General features: G+C 39.3%; 2 protein-coding genes across 4 annotated transcripts; both read left to right on the forward strand.

Moving 5' to 3' along the window:
- The first annotated feature begins 2,624 nt into the window (after window positions 1–2,624).
- Window positions 2,625–9,117, forward strand: LOC122981028 (probable nuclear hormone receptor HR38). Its single transcript, XM_044349520.1, has 7 exons — window positions 2,625–2,789; window positions 4,617–5,449; window positions 5,870–5,999; window positions 6,267–6,430; window positions 6,540–6,742; window positions 6,848–7,026; window positions 7,113–9,117. Exons 2-7 carry the CDS (start codon window positions 4,619–4,621, stop codon window positions 7,373–7,375), a joined length of 1,770 nt encoding a protein of 589 aa, XP_044205455.1. The 5' UTR covers window positions 2,625–2,789; window positions 4,617–4,618; the 3' UTR covers window positions 7,376–9,117.
- Window positions 9,118–18,648: 9,531 nt separating this feature from the next.
- On the forward strand, window positions 18,649–23,206 carry zgc:113184 (uncharacterized protein LOC553745 homolog). 3 transcript variants are annotated; one of them, XM_044349717.1, is made up of 5 exons: window positions 18,649–18,757; window positions 20,274–20,372; window positions 21,013–21,147; window positions 21,233–21,513; window positions 21,609–23,206. In XM_044349717.1, exons 3-5 carry the CDS (start codon window positions 21,036–21,038, stop codon window positions 21,783–21,785), a joined length of 570 nt encoding a protein of 189 aa, XP_044205652.1. In that variant the 5' UTR covers window positions 18,649–18,757; window positions 20,274–20,372; window positions 21,013–21,035; the 3' UTR covers window positions 21,786–23,206. The 3 variants fall into 3 exon arrangements, with proteins under 3 accessions (XP_044205652.1, XP_044205651.1, XP_044205653.1); XM_044349716.1 differs by lacking the exon at window positions 18,649–18,757 and adding an exon at window positions 18,768–19,128; XM_044349718.1 differs by lacking the exon at window positions 18,649–18,757 and adding an exon at window positions 19,141–20,155.
- The last annotated feature ends 723 nt before the right edge of the window (window positions 23,207–23,929 follow it).

The following is a 23,929-nucleotide window of genomic DNA, read 5'->3' on the forward strand; positions in this document are numbered from 1 at the left end:
TTGGTAGGGTGTGAACTTTTCTGACGCTGACAGTTTGGCATCATTTCATAGAGGTGTGTGCTGCCATACCGCAACGATGAGAGTTTATCACCACAAATGTTGCCAAAAAAAATATATTGTGTTGAAGTTTCAAATTGCTGTCTTACATTTTTCAGTAAACCTATTAACAGTGATTAGTAAAACATTCCAGAGGCTTAAATTGAAATGAACCGTATGACATTCAGTAACTTAATGTTCGATTTTTTAGCTATTTAACCGGACAGATGTGCTTAATTGATGTTGTATGTGTGCTCTTTTGCTCTTTTTACTGTGTGCTGTGTGAAAGAGACAGAAAGAGTATGTCCAGTCTATCTGTTTGTCATTTTATATGTCTCACACACAACCCAACATGATGCTCTGACCCCTTTAAATAACTCCTTTAACTCCAGGCTGGTCTAGGCAGTCGCATTGTCTTCCCTCTTCCGGGGAAATTCTCAACTTCCTCCCACGCTAAGTGATCCCTCTCACTTTCTTCATACTTAAAAAAGAAACTAGATCACACCCAGGGGTCCCCTGAGAGGGTTCAAGTGTGTGTTAGTTTTCCTAGTTGTTGGGGAGAGGTTATGACATAAGGGGTATTAGATGATGCTTAAATTGTTGCTGACAAATGGACGTTTGCAGCTGTGACTGGGACACCCATAGTGCAAATGATTCGAAGATGACGTGACGATATGAAGTGGTCTGTCGTTTCACATCTCTTGAATTCAAAGTGTGAGTTATATTGTAATTGTCATATTTCCAGGGTCAGAAGAAAGATCTTTGTTCCTGCGGCTCAGGGGATTAATTATGTTGAAAGACAGAAAGTAGACAGTCTGTCTGGATTGGGAGGACTTCAGTGTGGAAGGGATTTTCTCTTGTGATAATCATCCATTGTGCATTTTAGGCAATATAATTGAAGTGTTTAATCCATAATCATTCAAAAAGTGCAAACTATTTTAATAAAATACAGAACAGAAACACAGGATCAAACACAAGCACTTGAAGACAACATATAAATACAAATTTGAATACAAAACTTGGAGCAATGTTTAATGTTAATGTTTTAATGAAGTTTATTTTTGGTTTTGGAAACAGTAGTTGACTAAACAATCTCACCTCAAGCTCCATTTAGCAGCTGTTCTGGACCTTTCAATCAAAGCTCATGACGTAGATGTTCAAATTTACATGTTTTTTAGATCATGTATTATGATTTAATGCTTCGCAATGGCTCCTAAATTGACTGATGTGTTTCCAAGGTCAAAAACAAAATCTCAATCTCAAAATCTCTTTTAAGCTAACGTAGATGAGAAGTCCTTTACTCTTCAATGGTTTTCTCCCTTTGAGGTCAGATTTGCTTAAAAAAATTAGTTGTACTTAACCTTGTTGAATCATCTCTAGCACTCGACTAGAGTATGTTAGGACACTGTGTTTTTCAGAACCAGACTGTTTAGATGGTCTCCTTCCAGGAAGTTAGCAACAGGAAAGTCTGTCTTGCCATGTGGCATGTGGAGTTTTCAAAGGTAATCTTTGTTTTTTTTAGTTGTTTTTATTATTAGTTTAGTTTCGGGGGGCTTACTCAACAGAATGAATACAAATAACCTCCCAAAAAAGTCAGATGATTGTAATATTTTTCTAAAATCATGCTCAAGTAGTCGATTGAAATGTCTTTCTAAACTGCTGTTTTATGTCGATGATTAGTAGGGTGATACTAGAAACAACTTTTGCCCAATGGATGTGTCTACATTGAGGTGTATAGGAAATACTTACAGTAAGTAAGAAGACCACAAGATGATCCATCTCTCCAGTTAAAATGTGCTCTTGTACCATTACACAGATGAGCAGGCTAGATCAGTTCAGCAAATACTGCACTGCATTATATAACTTTTATTTGACCAACCTTTTATTTTGTTTATTAGTCTTTACAAATGTTTCATGTTGTTATATGTAAAACATTTTAGTTTAGACATTGCTTTTGTCCATAAAAAGTGACATGTAATTAAAAAAAACATCTTTTTGTTTAATGGAGACACATCTATTTCAACTGTTTAGGGGAGGCTCATTATAAAAAATAATATGTGCTCAGTTGGAAGATAATAAATCATGAAGATCATGTGATTAGAAGCTTGCATAAAAATATGAAATCATAAAAGTGTTTTAAATGTAGATGGTGAATGGATATGTGTGTTATTATCCTCCCAGAGTTTAGCTGGGAAATGCCAGATGGTTCATGTTTTGTTTCTTGTTATTTTTGTCTACATCTACTATGAAAACAAAAATCGCCTGTTTCTTTTTCCTGGTCTGTCACACCTGCCTGTTGTAAACGTCTGTAATATCTACATTTCCAGTCATAAACACCTCTGCACCTCCAAACTGCGGCTATTTTTAGCACTTTTCATCCAGTAATAGCCCCACGTGAGAGCCGCTGTCGGCTTATATTTAGAACGCACGCTCCCCCGGCTCTTGCGTCAATGGAATCCCGTGCGTGCGTCACACGGAAGAACGTCTGCGTCGAACCCGTCGCTGATTGGCCCGCGCTCCGGAACGTTCCACCGCCCTTTCACCATATATGGGCATCGGCCCGCCTTGTTGTCGACGCAGCCAAAATAAAAAGTGTGTGCAGCCGTCTGCGCGGATCTGACCCAGTGTGTGTATGTGTGAGTGTGTTTGAATGAGTGTGTATGCCGGCAGCTGCTGGCAGAGGTGACATGCATCTGTTTCATTCGTTTGGAATAAATGAAAAGCTTCAAAATCCGGATATTTACATGAACCAGGTGAGTGAAAGTGATGTTCTTTTGCATGTTTTTTGTGTTTTATTACTCAGTTTGCCATATTCATGCTTATATTAGGTATGTATGCTCCATAATAACTATTTCTATAGTAGTAGGTAATGACTGATAGGACTGCCGAGACAGCAATTCCATATTTGCAACCTTATACTGAAATTAATTTGATAGTTTAATGAAAAATAATGTTTAGAAACGCCTCTGTAGGTAGAAGTCAATGCTATACACTCAGTTACACGTGTATTAATCACACCTAGCTGAAACTAATGCAGGCTAATACAACAGCCCTGCAAATAAAACAATACTTTCATGATCAGTTTTTGTAAAAAGTGTTTCAGTGAGATGTTGATCCAACTCGTCTACCCTCACTGATATAGCCTACTGATATATGAGTTTTGGAAAAAAAATATTAGAAACACACCACAACACCATGGAAAACAGCCTCTGAGAAGACCATGAAACCATATCAACACCTCTCTAAAACAGTGTAAACAGAAACTGAATATTTATGAAGGTGTGATTTATTGCAGGGACGTTGTATCAGACTGCTTTAGGTTTGGCTAGATGTACCTAATAAACTGAGGGAAACTGTAGTTCTTGTTATGTGATGATTAAGTGTTGAAGTACATTATGTTCTGTGATTAGAGGAAATTTGCCAGTGTAATCTTTAGAGTGACTTTTGATATTAATGATATCACTGATGCAACTGTGCTATGAGTACTTTGCTGAAAATTTCACAATTACTTTACAATAAAATATGAGATTTAGGGCTAATGTCAGCAGGTTTTCACCTTTAGCACTTTAAATGTTGTGTGTTTTATGTGTAAATTCACCTTTGCTATATGAGCAAACATATACAATACAGTAGAGTATATTTATAGGACATAAAACTCCTGTTGGACACCTCAGCAGTGTTTTCCGCCCATAAATTTAAGAGAATAGTTTAACAATTTGCTGATGATCAGATATTCTCATTTTTGTAATGAAAAACCCAATAAAGAGAGGAAGTTAGCGCTTGTGGATACACGCCCCATTCACCCAGCCATACACACACACACACACACACAAACACACACACACACACACACACATGCACGCACACACATAAACAGGCTTTGCCACCTTTCCCATTTCAGCTGGCGTTCAGCCCTGCCTGAAATACAATCTGCAACACTCCCTGGTACCGTCCCTGTGAAAGATGGTTGTCCTCCACCTCCTCTAAAGGAGGTTTTCAGAGCATTAACAGCCAGTAACACAATATCTGACAGCATCTGACTGCTGCACCAGACCGGCCTCTGCGTTTTCTAAAGACGACTGATAGGACCTGAAGCTAGAGAAATGGCACGTAGAGGAAATGAGACTGTAACATCCAAGGTGTCAATGTAGGCTACTGTTTTGGATGATTACAGGGAGGATTAAAAAAATCTGACCTAAATGACTTGAGCAATATCTAATTAACCAGGACACGTGTACTTTATTGCCATGACTATAAACACTCAATTACTTATCAGCCTCAGTTATCGTCAGTGATTTAACTCACTTCTTTTTTGAAATAGTTACCATAAAAATCACACTTGTAGCTCTTAGCTATATAAAAGTGACTGTTAGGTTATATTGATTACGATACGTTATATTGATTTTAAAATACAAAATTTGTAAGTGTGACAGTAGTTTGCATACAATTTGCATATATTTAACCTTTTTTTTTGAATAATTAAGACATTTTCTTTGCTTATTTAGTACATAATGTTCATCTTACTACAAATACTGGGATTTAGTTTCACCAGATGTAATTGTTCCTGTTGTCTGTCCTAGCAATGCCCTGTGTACAAACCCAGTATGCATCCCTGCCCCATGACACCTACTTCAGCTCTGAGTTCTTGAATCCTGACCTCAGTGCCAAACTGGTGATGGACATCAGTGGCCAAAATGACCAGCTGTCTACATCTTCATTGCCCAGCATCAACACCTTGGTGGGAAATGGCTACATGGGAGAGTTTGATGCTTATTCCTGCAAGATTACCACCTCTCCTCCGGCCTCTACGGTTTCATTCAGCCATGCTGCGGTAGCCGAAAGCTCTCAGATGCAGAACCAAGCCTTCAAGCTGGATGACCTCCAGGTGTATGGCTGTTACCCGGGCTCCTTCGCTCTCAGCTGCCTTGATGAGACGCTGTCGTCATGTGGCTCTGACTACTATGGCAGCCCAGTGTATGCCACTGCTTCTCCACCAACGCCAGGCTTTCAGGCCCAGCCTGCACCTGTGTGGGATTCCCCTTTCAGCCCTTACACCTCAGCCCCCCCACCATCTGTGGCCGATAAAGCCGCTATGGCACAGCAGCTCTCTTTTTTCACCTTCAGCCCCACACCGGAGCAGCACTCTCCCCTGGGGCAGCATCAGGATGCTCAGCCAGGCCAGGACGACCCTTTCTTCCTGTCTCCTCAGCAGCACGTCTCTTCACTTCACTGTCCCCCCATGTCCCTGGAGCAAGGGCCTCTGGAGAGCCCCAGGATAGTGGATGGGGCTATGACGTCTCCTAAAACTCACAACCCGGGATCCAGTGAGGGTCGCTGTGCAGTTTGTGGTGACAACGCATCCTGCCAGCACTATGGAGTCCGCACCTGTGAGGGCTGCAAAGGTTTCTTCAAGGTAACGAGCTGAAGAGCATTTTGCAGGTTAAATCTGTGTGAGTGGAGACCGACAAATAAATCAGTGACATATAGGTTGATTTAGCACATATATATTGGTATCATAATTGGGTTTTTTAAACTCTCAAATATCAGTTTCAGCCTCAAAAATCCAGTATCGATTGGGCTATTTTACATAAGTTATTCATATTAAATAGGACATTCATATTGAGTATTTGCCTGTAATGCACTAGTGGTTATTGGCTATTGATGGATATTGATGTGTGTTTTTCTTCTGGAGAGGCCTGATAGAAACGCATGTGCAGAACAGGAGAAGCCTCATGTAAAAAAGATTATAACTGTCATATTTCTATCATTTACAAAGTCACATGTGTATGGCATTATAAAGCCATAGTAATTTAATTTTTTCCCTGTTTGACAGCGAACTGTACAGAAAAATGCAAAGTATGTGTGCCTCGCCAATAAAGACTGTCCAGTGGACAAGAGGAGGAGAAACCGGTGCCAGTTCTGTCGTTTCCAGAAATGTCTTGCAGTGGGAATGGTCAAAGAAGGTAATGCAATGTCAGACTCTCTTAAAGCTTTCAGTGACTAATATACGATGACGGGAAAACAGGGTTTGTAATGACAAACCAAAGCTAGGAATGACAGACATACAGTATGTAACCAGAGATTTACAGTGCCAGCTGCAGAAAACGGGAAACTGAAATGGATACAGCAGTTGTTTTTTAAAGTCTGGGGTGCAGCGACAGCCATGTGAGAGTCACAAACGTGTGCTTTAAGTCTTCCTCTCCCCTTTCTCTCCTCTCTCCCTGTCTTAGTTGTACGCACAGACAGCCTCAAAGGTCGCCGCGGCCGTCTGCCCTCCAAACCCAAGACTGTGGCCGAAGCCTCGTCCACAACCCCCAGCGTCAACATCATAGCCTCTCTTGTCAGGGCGCATTTAGACTCAAACCCAACAATTGAAAAGCTTGACTACTCCAAGGTAAATAGAGGCTCATTTGCACTTTGATTGGATTTGTTACACAACAGAGGATGTAAAACGAAAGCAACAGAGTCTTTCCTGTAGTGTTGACCCTCCTCTTCCTCCTTAGTATCAGGAGACGGTGGACAACCTGTCAGAGAAGGAGGATGTTGGTGATATTCAGCAGTTCTATGACCTGCTGACTGGCTCTTTAGACGTGATAAAAATCTGGGCCGAAGCCATCCCAGGATTCACAGACTTCTGCACAGAGGACCAGGAGCTGCTCCTTGAATCTGCCTTCGTTGAGCTCTTCATCCTCCGACTGGCGTACAGGTTGGCTTACTTTATGGTTAAAACATGCCATGTCAACTGTTATTTCATGAGACTTACGTGCATGTTCTAGTATGTTTATTGTACTCATGGCTTGAAACTCTGCAGGTCAAATCCAGAGAAGAGCAAGCTGATCTTCTGCAACGGCGTAGTCCTCCACCGAAAGCAGTGTGTTCGCAGTTTTGGTGACTGGATTGACTCCATTATGGATTTCTCTCAGAGCCTTCACCGCATGAAGTTAGACATCTCCTTGTTTGCCTGCCTTGCAGCGCTCGTCATCATCACCGGTGAGACCTTGTGTTTGCTGTTTACATTTGATTTTTACAGTTATTTGTAAGACAGCGTTTCTCATGGTAACACTTTTTGCACCTAGATCGCCACGGCCTCAAAGAGCCCAAACGTGTCGAGGACTTCCAGAGCCACCTCATCACTTGTTTAAGGGAACATGTGAGTGGAAACAGATCAGAACCAAGCCGGACCCAGCCCAGCTATCTTTCTCGTCTTCTGGGTAAACTCCCCGAACTGAGGACTCTCTGCACACAAGGCCTACAACGTATCTTCTACCTGAAACTGGAGGACCTGGTCCCCCCTCCACCGATTGTGGAGAAAATCTTTATGGATACCCTCCCATTCTGAAAAGAAATGAACACAAATGTGTTATTGTAAAAATGATAGACACAAAAGGAGGTGCAAAGCACCTAACGTGAGGTTTTCATCGTTGAACTCTACTGCTGAACTTGTCTGCCTCACCTCCTCCTTCTATCACATGACCTGCGTGCTGACAAATGTCTGACTGTTCAAAAGACCAGCTGACCATTATTTTTCTAACATTAAGTTTAAAAATGGAATATGGTACCTAAATGGAATATGGTACCATAAAGATTCACTTCAGCTCATTGAAACTTGTCATAGACAAAGCTGAAGTGGTATTAAAAGTTCAGGACATAGTTTATATATATTTTTTGTGTGCATTTGTAAAATGACTTTATTGCTGTGCTAGATGTGTGAATGTTGTCCTGCTATGCAACTGAAAAGACACAGAACGTTGGCTAGATCCGACGCAGTGTTACATACTCAGCTAAAATGAAAGAAACACACTAATCTCTTAAAAAGCACATTCAAAATTGCTTTTTGATCCCACTAAGAAGCTGAGATGGTAGAATAATTAGTACGCGATGACAGACAGCCTCACCTTTCCTGTTTGTTCAAAAGAACTGTGGAATCATAGTTTTCAAAAGGGAAATATTTACTGATTTCTTTATATCACAAAATGATAGTTGTAGTCCTAATCGTGCTCCTGTGGAAGGTCTTGGACCAAATTTTACTCTTGATTTTGATACTATCACTTACAAACCTTATTGCCTTAAGCTAAACAAAATGTTCTGCCATAACTCTTGTGCTGCCATTTTCAACACCTTAAAAAAAACTGATTCTGGCAGCGTTTCTGTTGACACAACTTCTAAGAACAAAAAGAGACTTGCTGAATGAAAAGTGAAATGAAGTGAAAGTGCCTTTTATCAAACCTCAATCCTTGAACCATATTAAGTGACACTAAGTGAATTTTCATTCCAAATATCACGTACAGCGAGCCCAATTTCTTACAGACATGAGGAAAAAAAAAATCAAATTCACTGTCACCATGATTTCAGGTCTGTGCCAGCTTTTGATATGAAGTGCCTGAGGCATGCGAGTGTCAGTACAGTTTGACAAAGAGCACACAATACTTGGACACACACTTCATACGGCTAAACTGAAAGGGCATCAAGTGATGACAGGTGGCCTGTTCACATGTTACTGAGGCAGGGAAATTAATACCTGCAGTACGGCCGTCCCGTTTAAGGTTAAATTAAGTCAAAACAGATTTCAGAGTCTCCTTGTATCCACAATTAGATGCTACAGTCTATACCCATTCAACAATTTGCATGAAAAATCCCAAAATGCTTGAAAAGTCACACGCATAAGCAGACATTTCATGTTTGACATGCACTCATTTCTCGCCTTCGGCTGTTACATATTCAAATACATCACCCTTCATGCGTTTTGAAGCTGTGTGCTTGTAAAAGACTCTGCTACTGTCTTCCACATTCTTCTGAACTGTGCAGTTTTTTATATGTGATTTTTTTCTTTTTTTTGTATTTTCATCTCAAAATGAACTACAGAAATATCTTAAGAAATCACAGTGGGATGTGATGACAAGATGAGCAGCTAAGAGCACTTCAGACAGTGTTCAAACCGTATGAGGAATCCTTCTTTCTCCTAGTGTACGCGTTTTGTTTGGGACGTCTGTGTGGACTTTGAACATACCGCCAGGGCTTTCGTAACATGGTGCAGAAGTATTCAAAGACAGAGAATATTTGATAATAAATTTTTTGAAAATACACCTCTGGCTGCTTTCATTTACATGTGAGGAAATGGAGTGTATATTTTCTGTAGGTTAGGAAACCATCGTCAGGAGAGTTTCCCTGTTTTTTTTTCACCCTTGCTTTGCCGTTATTACTTTTTAAAATTAACATCAAATAATGTGAGATGAAATATAACATCACATCTTTATTTCTTGGAGTCCTGGTGCAAAACCCAAATATTTTGTATTCTGTGCTTGAAACAATTGACTTACAAAAATCTTTAAAGGAAAAGTCTGGAGATAATCTATATTTTTTGTTATTTTCAACAAATCCCATGAAGGCTAATTCCTACAATAGCTGGGCACTTTAGTTACACAAACAGGAGTAAATGGTGAATCTCGTGGGGACTATTTTCAGCAGTGGATTTATTGTGCTAGTGAGTACTCAGTGCAACAGTGTGGCTCTTTGATGTGTCTGCAGGCCAGAGGCTTTAATCGGCTCTTATGATAGCAATGTTGGTCTGTCGGTCAGTTGGTTGGTAGGTCCAGACTAAAATATCTCAACAACAATTTCATGGATTGCCTCGACATTTGATACAGACACACATGATGAACTGTAATAACTTTGGTGATCCCCTGACTTTCCATGTTTTTGCCTCAAAACACCGCTGTGTGTAAACACAGCCTCACAGAACCTGATATAGAAGCGTGTTGAATCAGTTCTTTGTTGTTTTCAGATTTGTTGAAAAATATAGAATTACTTTCAAGAGATAGATAGATAGATAGATAGATAGATAGATAGATAGATAGATAGATAGATAGATAGATAGATAGATAGATAGATTTCACAAAATTTAAAACATACATGACAGGCTGCTCACAAAGAAAGACTCCATATAAGATTTTTAAAATTGTCGAGGATTAAAATACTCAAAAAAGCTCTAGGGCTTATTTTCATTGTGGTCCTCTATTGCAGTACAAGATGGCAGACTGAATTAGAGAGTGTCAAGCAAGAATGACATTAGACTTAAATAGCCCAAACAGACATCAAGCATTTGTACATCTACAAATTATTTAACAACCATCTCTTGAGATCTGATTTAAAACCTCTCTCAACTGGGTTTAGCTTGAGCGAGTTAGGCAGCTTGTTCCACTGACATGAAACTGTAGATAAAAATGTATTTTTCCCAAAACATGTTTTAAATCCATAGAAATAATATTTGTTAGACTGCTTCTAGTGTGGTGGGAGTGGTTGTTTTTTTTTACTAGAATTAAAATGGTTGAAAAGGTAGGGAGGTGCAGATTTGTACACAGTCTTGTGGGAAATACTCATCGTAATTTGCACCACCCTTTTATCCACTGGGAGAAGGTTCAATTTTATAAAGTGAACTGCATTGAGAGCTTGTTACATATTAATGATGTGATGAGTCAAGTCAATTTTATTGGTATAGCCCAAGATCACAAATCACAAATTTGCCTCAGGGGACTTTACAATCTGTACAGCAACACAACATCCTCTGTCCTTGGAGCCTTGATTCGAATATAGAAAAACTCCCTAAAAAACCCTTTAATGGGGGGGGTGAGGGAGGGTAGAAGAAACCCCAGGAAGAGCAACAGAGGAGGGATTCCTCGCCCAGGACAGACAGACGTACACTAGATGTTGTGTGTACAGAACAGAAGACAAATGACAGAATACAGCATTGAAACAGGACAACAAAAGTCCTTCGTCTCCTTTTCACTGAGTCCCTGTTGTTTTGTCACACATGGCGTTAACGCTGGCAACAACCCCCTGACCAGAGGAAGACGACACCGTGCCACTCTCAGCCACAGCAGACTGCAGCAGCGACTGCATTCAACTGCTCGACACCTGATCCTACTGTACACCACGTTCCGGTCATCTGGATTTTGGTGTTGGCACACAGAGTGGAAAAAAGGGACAAGGGTAGAAAAGAGGAGGAGGCAATACGAAAACAAGCTTGCATTGAGATGTTCATTATGTTACAAAATGGCAAGCGTGCTGCCCAAGTCAGATGTAATGTGAAAAGCAGACGAGTACCATTGCATAAGCAGGAATTAAGTGAATGCAGCAGCTCAGAGTTCCAGTGTTTGTTACTGAATGTTTTTTAATCTGATCAAAGCTGTTTCTACTGTGATAATCACTCATGACTTTCATTGTGATTTTCAGTCTTTATAGTCACATACCCACGTCAGGTCAGACACTTTGCCCTTTCACACTGCTCCAATCCAAACTCAAAATACATTCCCCCTGTCAATATATGTCATGTTTGCACTGGCGGTGTTTCCTGGCACCTTCTTTTTCCAAAAGTGGAAATGTACCATCTGGACTCGCCATTGGCCTCTTAACTTTTGACCTCGGCATTGACATGCAACACTCTGCATTCAAGAACAAACTGTAGCCTTACACCCCGAACACATGATACATTATGTTCTGACCAAGTAATATGTGGCTCATTTGTCATAATGATTTGTAGCCCAAACATGCTGATCTTCATGTTTTACACTTTGAACTACGGAACATATAGCACAGTGATATATTTGCTATGTCATTACAGTACAGCAAATTAACTCTCTCACATAAAGTGTTTCAAGATTATTGCATCTTGAGGTTATTTCGAGGTTACTTTTCTACTTTACTCCCATTGAGAGGCACATTTTGTACTTTTTTATTTTATTTATTTGACAGCTATAGTTTTTAGTTGATTTGCAGAATAACATTTTACACAAAAACAAGTGATGAGCTTTCTAAAATAAAATGCATATATAGATCAAATAGACAGGATAAGACAGCTGCAGGGAACATGAAACATACAAAAGAATAATGAAACATAGAGTAATAAAGACAGAAAAAACATACACTGATGTTAAATAGATAGAAACCTCTAGTACAGAAAAATGTACAGAAAGGTACTACAACTGGAAAACAGTCAATCATGAATAGATAAGTTAAAAAAAAATAAAGCTCTGTTGGTTTTTATACCAATTCCATCCTTATCTCATGTGCCACCATTTATAATTTTTATTGAAGTAGGGATAAAAGAGTTTTTCAATCTATTCAATCAACAGCGAGGTGCTCTAAACCTCCTCCCTGATGGCAGTAGCTGGAGCTCAGTGTAGCACCTGGGTGGGTCGGTTATTATCTTGTTGGTTTGCCTCAGAACAGCCTGGGTAGACTGCAGGGATGGATGCTGTCTTACACCTGTTCAATGCAGCATGCATGAGTCGGACTAGTTTGGACTTCAATTTCACAGAGAGTTTACCAAACTGAGCTGTGACGCCATATCTAATTAGGCTCTCAAAGACCACCTGATAAAAGACTTCCATGAACTTCTGATCAACACGTTGAACTCTGAGTCGCTGCAAGAAGTGTAGTCAGCGAACTATCAATAAAAACACCAAGGTATTTGTACGAGGGGATCTGTGAGATGGTTTCATCGGGGATGACCACCCACATGCCCGTGGTCTCCTCTAGGGTCAAACACCATCTCCTCTGTCTTTTTAACATTCAAGACCAGGTGGTTATCATTACACCATGCTCCACCATCTTTGTATTTCTAAATAATACTCTGAAATGTTGCTGGTCTTCTTCATTAAACCTAAGATGAAAGTATCATCTGAGAATTTAATGAGTTATTAGGGTTATGTCTAATAACCTAATCCTACTAACTCATAATTACAGCTACAGGGGCTTTTGTCTGCATAATGACTATTTAACTTTGGATACTTTAAGTATATTTTACTGTTTATACATGCAAACAAGTAATATTTTGAATCCAAGACTTACGCTGTGGTAATGCTACTTATACTTCAATAAAGAATCTGAGTGTATATAGTGTTGCCAGAGTGTAAGTGTGTTGCTGAAAACTGAGGCGCAACAGAGGGCGAGAGCAGCTGATTGCTGGAGAGAATATTGTTCCTAGTGAGAGGAAAGCTAATAGGTTTGTTTGTGAGGATGCTGCACCTGTCTATTATTGATGGACCGAGCTGTAAATAACTTTATGAAGCTGTTTTGTTTTGCGGGGGCTTCTGTGTTTCTTCCCCCACTCTTCCTGCTCCTCTATACCATGTTATACACACACACACACCTACACACAGGTGCACAGATATTCATCTTCTTTATTTTCCAGAGCATCTCAACACAGTGATGAATTGCTCCCTGTGCTTCAGATAAAGACAAAAGGAAGTTGGCACTATAATTTCAGGTAGAAATGATGACGTGATGAACACAGCGTATCCCATTCTCATCCAAACACACATTCATTTGTACACATAGTGTGTATCTGTACAACTGTCCCAGTGTGTGTGTGGGTGTGTTGTTGAGTGTTGAGTGTGGAAAACCCTCTGTGAGTGTATTTATAGCAGGCCATTGTTGAGCCCATAGAAACCTCTGTAATTGGATCTGGTCTCCCTCGCTAAGAGAGTCTGGTGATAAATGAGTTGGCAGACGTCACTGCCATCTCCGTGATAACTGTACGCTCCACATCACTGTCTTAAGCTCTTTTAAGTCCCCGCAGGATTAAATTCATAAGTGAATTATCATTCTCAAGTGTGTGAGAGGAAGGGACGCTAGGAACCTGTTTGCACCGTGTGGACATTAAATGGCTGTTGTTGTTGTGTCCTTGGGTAGAAACTTAATTGACTGGCCACTCAGGGCTGCATTTGAAACACTGATGTCTTGCTACAGCTGATAACCCTAAAATCATGATTATAGTCTTTTGGAAGAGAGACGTAACATAAACAGGAAAGTTTGTAATTTGGCTCTTAGTCTAATATGCTTGAACTACTCGAAAAAAAATGTATATTTTGTTATATTTTATGCAAAATAGGTGTTAAGAGTTTGGGACATTCCTAGAAGCAGCACTTCTTTTGCTTATATTTGTGCTTATCAGCCATAAAAAGAGAAAACACTGCAGTGAAAAAGAGCCCTCACAATGTACTAATACAGTTTTAATTAGAGCATGTTTGATATATTCACATTGTGCCTGTTGAATTATGATGAACATCACTTCTGCTAACCTGTTAGATATACAAAAACATGTATGGAGCAACACAGGTAAGGCAAAAAGGCTGAATCTGTGAATATAAACAGAATTGCATTTAAAAAAATATTACGAACTGTAAAAGGTGTACTATAACGCTAAAGCTTTAAAGAATTGAAGATGCTGCAAAGACAGAATCACAGTGAGCAATGAAAAAATTACATTCTGTGTTTCCGTGTGTGTCCGTCTGTCTCACTATGTTGGAAACTTCTCTCTGCTCAGCCGGAGAACATGAGAATGTTACAATTATAAAACAAGATTGACAGGACGGATAGTGTTGCACTGGCAGATGACAGTTCCTGGCTGCATGTCTGGAAGTTATTCACAGCAAAGCCCACACACACACACACACACACACACACACACACACACACACACACACACACACACACACATGCACGCACGCACACACTTCAGAAAGCCCCAACACAGGGATCAAGTGTAAAGTGATGGCCGGGAGTTGGTGGGCAGGGTGTGTGCGTGTATGTGTGTGTGTGTGTGTGTGTGTGTGTGTGTGCGTGAGGAGGGAGGGGTTCAAGGTCAGAGAAAACACATGGTGCAAACCAGCAAACACACTAGCGAAGGCGGCTGCTCAAAGGGAAAACACACATGCAAATAACTACATCAATCAAAAATTAACCCACTCAGCTAAAAATACACATGATGCAGATCTTTAACTGTTAATGTTTATTGTGTTTCCACCAGATTTGTACACCATTACAAGAAATAAAATTCTTTGAACATATGTAACATCTTAAGGGAGCTTTGGAAGTGATAAAGCATCACACGTCCTTGGAAACATGAGGAGCTGTTAAAAATAGGAATTAACGTAGAGGCTTTCACACAGTGCAGAGAAGGAGTATGAGGAGGGTTTTGAACATTTATTGATGTTTTCTGTTGTTGTCAGCTTATTTTAGCCAGAAAAAAGATGTGAGTCTGTATTATCTTAATTAGCGTCTTCCTCTTATTCTCACTCCTGGGTTGTTTTATCATTAATACAGCACACTGTACAAGAGCTAATAAAGCTAATAAATATACAGTAATGATCAACAGTGAGTGAGTATCACTAATTAAAGGTCACATTGGGCACATTTACAGGTCTTTTATTTTTGTTCTGTGGCTCTGCTGGAATATTTTTTGCATGATTTACTGTTAAAAAAAACTCCTTATTTAATTCATACTGACCCTTTACACAGCCGCTCAGTTCAAACAGGCCTTTTTAGCTCCTGTCTCTTTAAGACCCCTCCTGAGGAGCTCTCTCTGTTCTGATTGGTCAGCTTTCGGATGCTGCCCCTCAGCAGACATCTGCTAGATGCAGAGGCTACGTCTATAAATCATGAAACTATAGTAGTAGGATTTCACTACTTTTTCTCATTCTTTACTCGAAATGTCAACTTCTAAATTACATACACAATACAGTATATAAATAACAGAAAACTAGAAAAAGCATATGTCCCCTTTAAAGGAATAGTGTAACATTTTGGGAAACAAGCTAATTTGTTTTCTAGCTAAGAGTTAAATTAGAAAACGGACACCACTCTAACATCTGTATTGTAAATATAAAGCTAGAGTTAGCAGCTAGTTAGCTTAGCTTAACATAAAGACCGGAAGCAGGGGGGAATCGCCTACCAGCCGACCTCAGTATTTTACTATTTAACAAGTTATATTTTGTTTTTTTAATCTGTACACAAAATGTTAAAATTAAGTTGTGTTTTTACAAGTGTAAGGTTGCCAGGCAACCAGCAGAGACTTAAAAGTTCCTAAAATGCCAAACTATTCCGTTAATCTGCCACATAAATAGACCTTAGTTGACACGTAGAAAGATACCGCAAATATATATGGTGAAAATCTTTGCAGCTCAAACTTGACGTAACCAGGTCAGCAAGCAGACAACACAACGAAATAACAAAGCAAATATACATTAACTGCTGTTTTTCATCCATAAGACAAGGCAACAACATAAATAGATCCTCTTGGAGGGGCAACATGACAAAGACATGAGTCCCGAAGGATCAGAGAGTTGAAGGCTGCCCATATCCCTCACGCAGGGTTACATAACTTGTCTGAAGTAGAGGCCACTGGCACCCTGCTAGGATCACAAGGTGCTGGCTGTGAAGTCAGCTGTCAGGGGTTGACATGGAGGGCAAAGTATGCAGCTCCTTGTAAGTGGATGGATGGCATGGAAGGTAGTCTCCAAAACCACAGGACTCTGCTGCCTTAATGTAGGCCTATTTTTAAATCAATATCAGCCACATTCAACACATGACTGAACACCCAAAAGGCCACACACACACACACACACACACACACACACACAAACCTTAAAGTAGCTATAAACAATATTTATTATCTCCGCCAGGCGTAAGCCAGGGGGAGATCATACATTTGGTCATGTGTGTGTGCATGTGTCTGTGTGTGCATCTGTCCGCACCTAATCTCTCATACTACTGGACCCATCAGCCTAACATTTTTTGTGCACATTTATGACTGCATGCACAAGGACCTCTCATAGTTGCAGTGATTCACTATTTAAAAAAATATATATACATTTTTTTTTACCTATTTCTATTGTAAAGTTTACACGTTCGTCTTTTCAGCAGTCCTTGTCATTTTACAAAATTCATTACGCCAAAGCAAAAGGCATTTCTGGCGATCAGCTAGGCTAAAAACAAAGCTTTCCTAGTCTGTTGCAGGCCACATTTTGGCCTTTGTTGAGGCTCAAAAACTGACAGCCATAGAAAACTAATCTCATTTTGAACTGGAGCATCTACAGATTAATTCCATACCGGATATATTATAATCCATTATAGTTAGGCATGATACAAGATAAAAAAAATCCCTGTTTTTGTCATCATCGCCACCATCTTGACTGTATAGACATGGTGGAGAGCTGCACTCTTCTAGTTATTATTATTTTTTATTACATAACAATGGATCAAATATGGGAAGGAGGTCACACTTGGTAAAGAACCAACAGAGAATGACTCGGCTCTATGGAGCATTTTAGTGTCTTTCAGCTCATTGTTTCAGTTTTCCAGACCGCAGTTTTACTGTTTTGGTTCACTCTCATCAACTTCGTTTTCAGAGGCAGCAGGCAGCTGTCTTCAATAAAAAAGCTCCAAAGACCCACTGTACACTTCCTGCTAAAGACCAAACAGCAGACAGATAAAGTTAGCGATTTGATACACAGTGGAGCTTTTAGCAGCTAAAGAGACTAAAGATATTTTTTCAAGATGTGGTGAAGGACACAACAAAAGCTAAAAGGAGAGAGAATATTGAAATCCAAATACTAATTGCTAATGTTGCTCCGTATACTTGATATGACAACTGTTTAAAATGCTCACCATATTAACTTTATAATGTGATTATATGTTGATGATTGCAGCTTGTTGTGCTGCAGTTTTAACACCAAAATCCAAAAACAAGAGATTGCTTTGTCCAAAGAAAGCTGGATTCTCCAGCCATGACTGCACCACCACTCATCACAAAGACGAGGTTTAGGTGAACACAGTTTACTGATGTCTTGTTACTGTATAGATACATGAAGTTTGAGCACTGAAATCCTCTGAAATCAGCTTTTGCTGTCTGCTGGGGATGCATAATATGTAAAACATCTTAATTATTGCATAAATTGGTGCACACATGTGGCCTGTAGCTGTGCAGTTAACAGAGTCATGTGCTGCTATCTGTATATATGCATATTTCTCTGTATTTGACAGCATGACAGGCCTTACATGATAAACCAGAAGGGTTACACAGTTAATATGTCTTCAGATAGACATATATCAAACTTTATATAATAATCATTGATATAGTTTTTAATGACTATGATTGACATGGTTGCTGTATTACACATTTCTGAAAAATGCCTGCTTTTAAGCATGATAATGTTGGTAAGGAAAACTGAAGATAATTTACTTTCACTCTTAACTTTGAAATTTGTTTCATAATCTTTTATTTAATATATAATTTTTGCCTGTTTTACTGCAGTGACCAAACTGAGGTTAACACTCTACAATTGAAACTTACACATGGATTTTACAGGATGATTCCTGTATTTTTAGGTACAATATATTAAAAATTGTGAGCCATTTGGCTACACAAATAATCAAATCAAATAAAGAGTTCAGTATTTTTCAAACAGATCTTTTTCCTACCATTGTGTGTGAAAAGACATTCATACCTTCATAAAGAGAAATAACATTTCCTGAAGAGTCAATTGTATGAATAAAATTGTAAAAATCCAAATTATTAAGCAGACTTTCTTTCCAATGTCTGGCATCTTACCATTAAAAACAAACAAAAAGGCTAACTGATAATTAATTAAACAGTTTCTGGTTGTGGTGATTTATCCAGCTGTCCATACCGTACATTGTTCCGTTCGCTTAAGGTCTCTTTGAACACTTTATAAGACTTTGTGCATGTCTCAGCAAAACAGAGCCATTACTTTGAAGACAGCCCTGTTAAACAGGAAGTTTGATTTACTTGTTTGACGCAGGTGAACTCAACAGCTTGGGAGAATGACATCATGATAGTAAAAAGTGGATCTGTCCTGCCAGGAAAGGTTTCATTACACATCCGTCTGCACTTCCTGCTGGGAATGATCGATACACTTGAAATGTAAGTAAACTTAATTTGACTGTATTCACAGGAGAGAAAGTATTCTCACAAAATGCTGCCTCACAGTGGGGAAACAATGACAGAAAACCAGATGAGTTTCAGTTTGAGTTTTGCAAGTTAAAGTGACTTCATTTCCTCATTACAGAGCAGATTACACAACTGTGATCCATGTTAGGTTGGAGGAAGGCTAGTAAAGCTCAGCTTTTAGAAGCTGAAATAAAAGTCTGTTGTAGTCTTAGTGTTGTTGAAGAAGAAGCAGTTTAACACAGATCGGACAGAGATTATCCGGGATTTGATGGATGCCTTCTGGAGACATGAAATCATTTCTGTGACATGAGACTGAAAACAATCACTGCAAATTGTATCAAAATGTAAGTATTTATATGTATGTAAGTATGTATTTTGTTGCAAATCTGTTACTTTACACGGGTAGGACGGAGTTGAAGAACTCAGCATATTATGATAAACAGTCCTGTGAGGTAATCAAGTAAATTTACTCAAGTACTGTAGGCGACTTAAATATGATTTTAAGATACTTTTGCTCTACTTTTCTTTATATTTCAATTGTGTGTGACTTCAGTCTTGTACAGCACTGCATTTCAGACGGAAATAAAAGAATACAATTGAATATTAAGTAGTTAAAAATAGCTCCTCTTCAACGGACTTCTACATTAAATGCTTTGTACACAACAATGCATGAGTAATAATGAATGCAATAGTATGATGCATATTGATAAAACACTGACTGATTTCTTTCTTTTGAATGCAAGAATTTCACTTGTGTTTTTCATTATTGCTACCTCAAACACGCCTTCTGCCACTGATGATGACGCATTGGATTAATTTATCATATAACCGCCAACCCTAACAGGGTCGACATGTTAGTGCACTTCCACAGAGAACCACAGACATCCACACACAACACAGAGAGTTTGTCTTTGTCATCTCTGAATACCTTTGACACAGTTCACGGCTAATCTGAAGGCAGTAACTTCTATAGCTTTCCCGTCTGACACAGTCAGGGTCAAATGTGTTGAAGACAAATGTGTGAGCGCTCCTGCAGACACTCCTCTGGATTAATTTGGATCTATCAGAGTTGACCAAACAACAATCACCACCAGAGACGGTGGCTTAGCTGTTTTATCACGTTAAAGTCTGGCTCTTTCCTCTTTTGAGTTGATGATATTCTGCAGACTCTCTGTACTCAGACTCAGACTGTAACAGTCAAACTGAGAGATTGCGAGCTTCCCTTTTGTACTGAAGGGGTTTCACTTCCCTGTTTTTAAGAGCAACTTCCTTATCTTTAACATTTCCAAACACAGTTACTGATTTACATGAGTTAGACATAATTTCCAGTGGCACATCCGGGAAGAAACAGACTTATCATGGCTTTAGATGGTAAGGTCTCACCTGAAGAATGGACCATCACAGTCACAAATTTGTTGTTGTGGTTGTGAAGAGGCTTTGAGTCTGGATGTAAATGCTGAGACAGCCTCTGATTCCTTAACAATAACAGGAAGCCCATTTGAGATGGAGGAGGCTCGGCAGGAGAAGACCTTGAACCCAACTGATAGGAAACTAATTCTTGGAGCAGCAACGGACAAGTTTATGAGGGGTAAGTAAAACAATACTGATATACATGAAAATGTCCTGTATGTTAGAGGAAGGTATTATTTTACCACAGAGATCCAGAACAAAGAAATCAAGACCAAGAGACGACTTCTCTGCACGTATTTCCCCTTACAAGTAAAGAAATTGTAGTGTTTTGCTGCCAAAATCCCCTCTTGCAGAGACCACGCTGACACTGAGGTCATGTGGATTTATTTTTTGTTAGCAACCTTTTCCTTCTATAATAAAAAACTTACACAAACTTGCATGAATTGTATTCCAGGCAGCACTTAACCTTGCCATAAAAAAGCAATTTGCCATTTTTACACTTTAGTGTTTGAAAAAAATAAACAAAAAAGATGTAAAGTGTTCATTTGTGAGCTTTAGAGGTACCAGTTTTAGACAGACAGAGCTATGTTAGCTGTTTGCCCCTGTTTCTGGTCTTTATGTTAAGCTAAGATAATCGGCTGCTGGTCATAGCCTCATATTTAGCCAACATAAACGAGAGTGGTATCGTTCTTCTCATCTAACTCTCAGCAAGACAGCAAATAAGTGTATTTACACAAACTTCTCCTTTAAATGTGTCCCTCCTCTGTTTGGGTATATTTAAAAATGTACTGTGTAATCTCCCCTGTGATATTTACCAGCTGCAGGTCAGTGAGTTGGTGAGATGGAGGAAGCGTACAGTGAACTGTACCAGGAGTTTCTTCGCCTGAGGGCACTTTGCCTGAGACAGGCAGCCCTGTTGCATCAACTCACAAAAGCCCTGCAGAAACAGCAAGGTGCACATAAAACCTCAAACCTACTCTCATAAATAGGTGTCACTCATGATTCACCTTCAACACATTTAAAACTGTCTGTCTGCAGGTGCCACTGTTCCTAATGGAGAGTTGAGCGACTTGATGTCCATCCCTGTCCAGTGCACCCAGAAAATCCCCGTATATCCCCATGAAAAGCCAAAGATGGCACACAACCCTGCAGCAAATGTGGGGACTTTCTCTGATCTCCTCACTGAAGATATGTCCAAGCTCTGCATGAATGTGGCCCATCAGAGAAATGATGATGGGAAAGTTGAGCAAAAACACTTATCATCAAATCCAAGGCAAGCAGGGCAACCTGGTAGAAACAGGACTCTGCACTCAGCGGGGGTAGGCGCCTTAACTGGCTAAAAATCACAGTTCTCAAGTTCTTCTCTATGTTTTTTTAATGTTCTTCCTGACAAACTCCTCTCTCTTTGTGTTAGCTGCCCGTGACAGACAGTCTCTCCCTGGATGAAGCACATCAGCAGCTGTCTGGCGGGGTGCTGATGTCAGATGTGGCGCTGCAGTCTCATGTTTGTGACTTCTGCCAGGCAGTTTTTCCCGGAGACACAACCACCGGAGGAGAGTTCCTACGACATCTCTACACCCACGTCGCCTAGACTGAACTGACTCTTCTTTTTCTCCTGACACACGGGTTAATATGATGTACTGATTCAGTTCAACTAATCTCTGGAAACAGAACTGAAACGGGCCTGTTCTTCATATGGTTAACTGTTTGTCGATGGATTAACTGTGCAAATGCTGATGCTGATGCTACATCATCTTCTATGGAAACCGCAGGCTGGAAATAGACTAGAACAGACTTCCTCTGCATCCACTGTATATAAAAGCATTAAGATAGCGATTACAAAAAAAAGAATCTCTACTGCAGAAGTATCAAGCAATGCAGATAGTTTTGGTTTTATTAGATTAAGTTTTGAGATATCCGTCTCTTTTTATGCCTCGATCCTAATACGATGGACGTGAAAAGAATTTCACAGCATACTCACAGGACTGAAACATTTTCTTTGCAGAAACAGCGTCCCTGTTTCTTTAGATCATCAACCTAACATGACCCTAATCTAATGGGAAAATGAAAGCAAAGCTAGTAACTACCACTATGTTTGAAATTCAAACATTTTTTTACCAACACGTACAATAAATCTTCAAAGTGCACAGGAAAAATCTAAAATACCACCTACCAGTAATATACTGTATTTATCCATTTAATTATCTATATAATCTCTGGTTTCAATTTGGAACCACCTCATATTCCCTCATATGTTATAATCCATCCTTAATCCAAAGGCATCCTAACTTTATGGTTGTCCTCACCAGATGCTTTCAGCACTGGAAGCTTTTCTTTTCTAAAAATTGAATTTGTGATTAACTTTGTGATGAGGTAAAATTGTGCAGGTATTATACCTTTTAATCTGAAACTCAATGAATCAAAAGACTTCCATCTGTCTGTCTGTCTGTACAATCGACACCCTCTGTCCTTAGACACTAGAGTTAATGTTTGTTTGATTACCTGCAATACCAGTTAAAGAAAAAAAATTCTGTTCATGATCTTAAATTACTGTGCAAAAGCATAATGCCAAAGACAAACTGAAATCGATAATCGATAGCCCTCAGTCTGTCTCCTCCTCTTACCTTGTTGTTGTTGTTGTAATCCTGCTATAAAATGGTAGAAATCGGCTCAGTAGTGACTAATGGTGAATATTAAACCTTTATCTGATGTTACTTCAACTTCGTCTTCGTTGGATTTAGGTATAGATTTCAACATTTTTATTCTTAGTGCCCATGTGTTATAAAGAACACCATCATTAGAAGCAGAAATAAAATATGTTTGATATCTGATTTAATATACATACTGTATACAATAATATCAGTAGTAGAGTACGGAAGTAGGGGTCTTGGCTGATCTTTGCCTTTCACTGTGAGCTTAATCTGCTTTAATTATGGCACCATTTAAATTGTGTTTTTCAAGCTGACACATTAATTGAATCTGAGTCACTTTTCCTTAAGAATCTTTTTGAAATTTGCACAAATAAATATCGTCAAATATAGTGTATGTGATGTAGATATTTGAACACCCATGTGGCTAATCCTTAGAAAAACTATTTAAAATATTCAAACCCAGATAATAAGACTTCCTAATTTCATGAATGGCTGTTCGGCTGCTTTCTAAATGTTTGCAATCAAGCATTAAACCGATCAGCTGTCTGTTGCTCAGCTCTGTTACTGTGAAGAGAGCACGGGCTAAGAATAGACTTGAAGATTTAACTCCCTAATTAGTGGTGCTGACAGCTGATTGATGATGCTGTCTCCCTTCATCTGTTGCCACGCCGACTGTTGCTCTCACCGTAAGGAAAACCAAGTTGGATATAATTGCTCTTGTGTAATCAAAAAGATAATGGCATTTTTTTCACATAAACATCACCATTAACATCTCTGGAACTGCTCCAATGGTGTAACTCAATACATGATATCATGTTAATTTGAACCTTTATTTATTTATACTAACCTTTATGATTTTGTGTTGACTGTACAGTAACTGCAGTGAAATAAACTAACTACCATGTGTGTTTTTTGATTTATAAAACTGAATTCATTGAAGTTATCTGTGTCTGTCTTCATTTTCTCTGGTGTCTGTGTGTGTGTGTGTGAGTATGTGTGTGTGTGTGTGGATGAGCTCTGCTAATGACATCACTGGTACAGGTGAGTCATGCTGGCAGCGAGGCTCAGTGCAGAGCGTCAGCGC

This window comes from Thunnus albacares, chromosome 4, assembly GCF_914725855.1.
Source record: "Thunnus albacares chromosome 4, fThuAlb1.1, whole genome shotgun sequence".
Taxonomy (NCBI): Eukaryota; Metazoa; Chordata; class Actinopteri; order Scombriformes; family Scombridae; genus Thunnus; species Thunnus albacares.

Coding starts and splice junctions, on each gene's coding strand:
- LOC122981028 (XM_044349520.1), top strand. CDS start 4,619: ATGCCCTGTGTACAAACCCAGTATGCATCCCTGCCCCATGACACCTAC. Junction 5,450..5,869: donor GCTGCAAAGGTTTCTTCAAG/GTAACGAGCTGA, acceptor CCTGTTTGACAG/CGAACTGTACAGAAAAATGC. Junction 6,000..6,266: donor AGTGGGAATGGTCAAAGAAG/GTAATGCAATGT, acceptor TCCCTGTCTTAG/TTGTACGCACAGACAGCCTC.
- zgc:113184 (XM_044349717.1), top strand. CDS start 21,036: ATGGAGGAAGCGTACAGTGAACTGTACCAGGAGTTTCTTCGCCTGAGG. Junction 21,148..21,232: donor AGCCCTGCAGAAACAGCAAG/GTGCACATAAAA, acceptor GTCTGTCTGCAG/GTGCCACTGTTCCTAATGGA. Junction 21,514..21,608: donor GGACTCTGCACTCAGCGGGG/GTAGGCGCCTTA, acceptor TCTTTGTGTTAG/CTGCCCGTGACAGACAGTCT.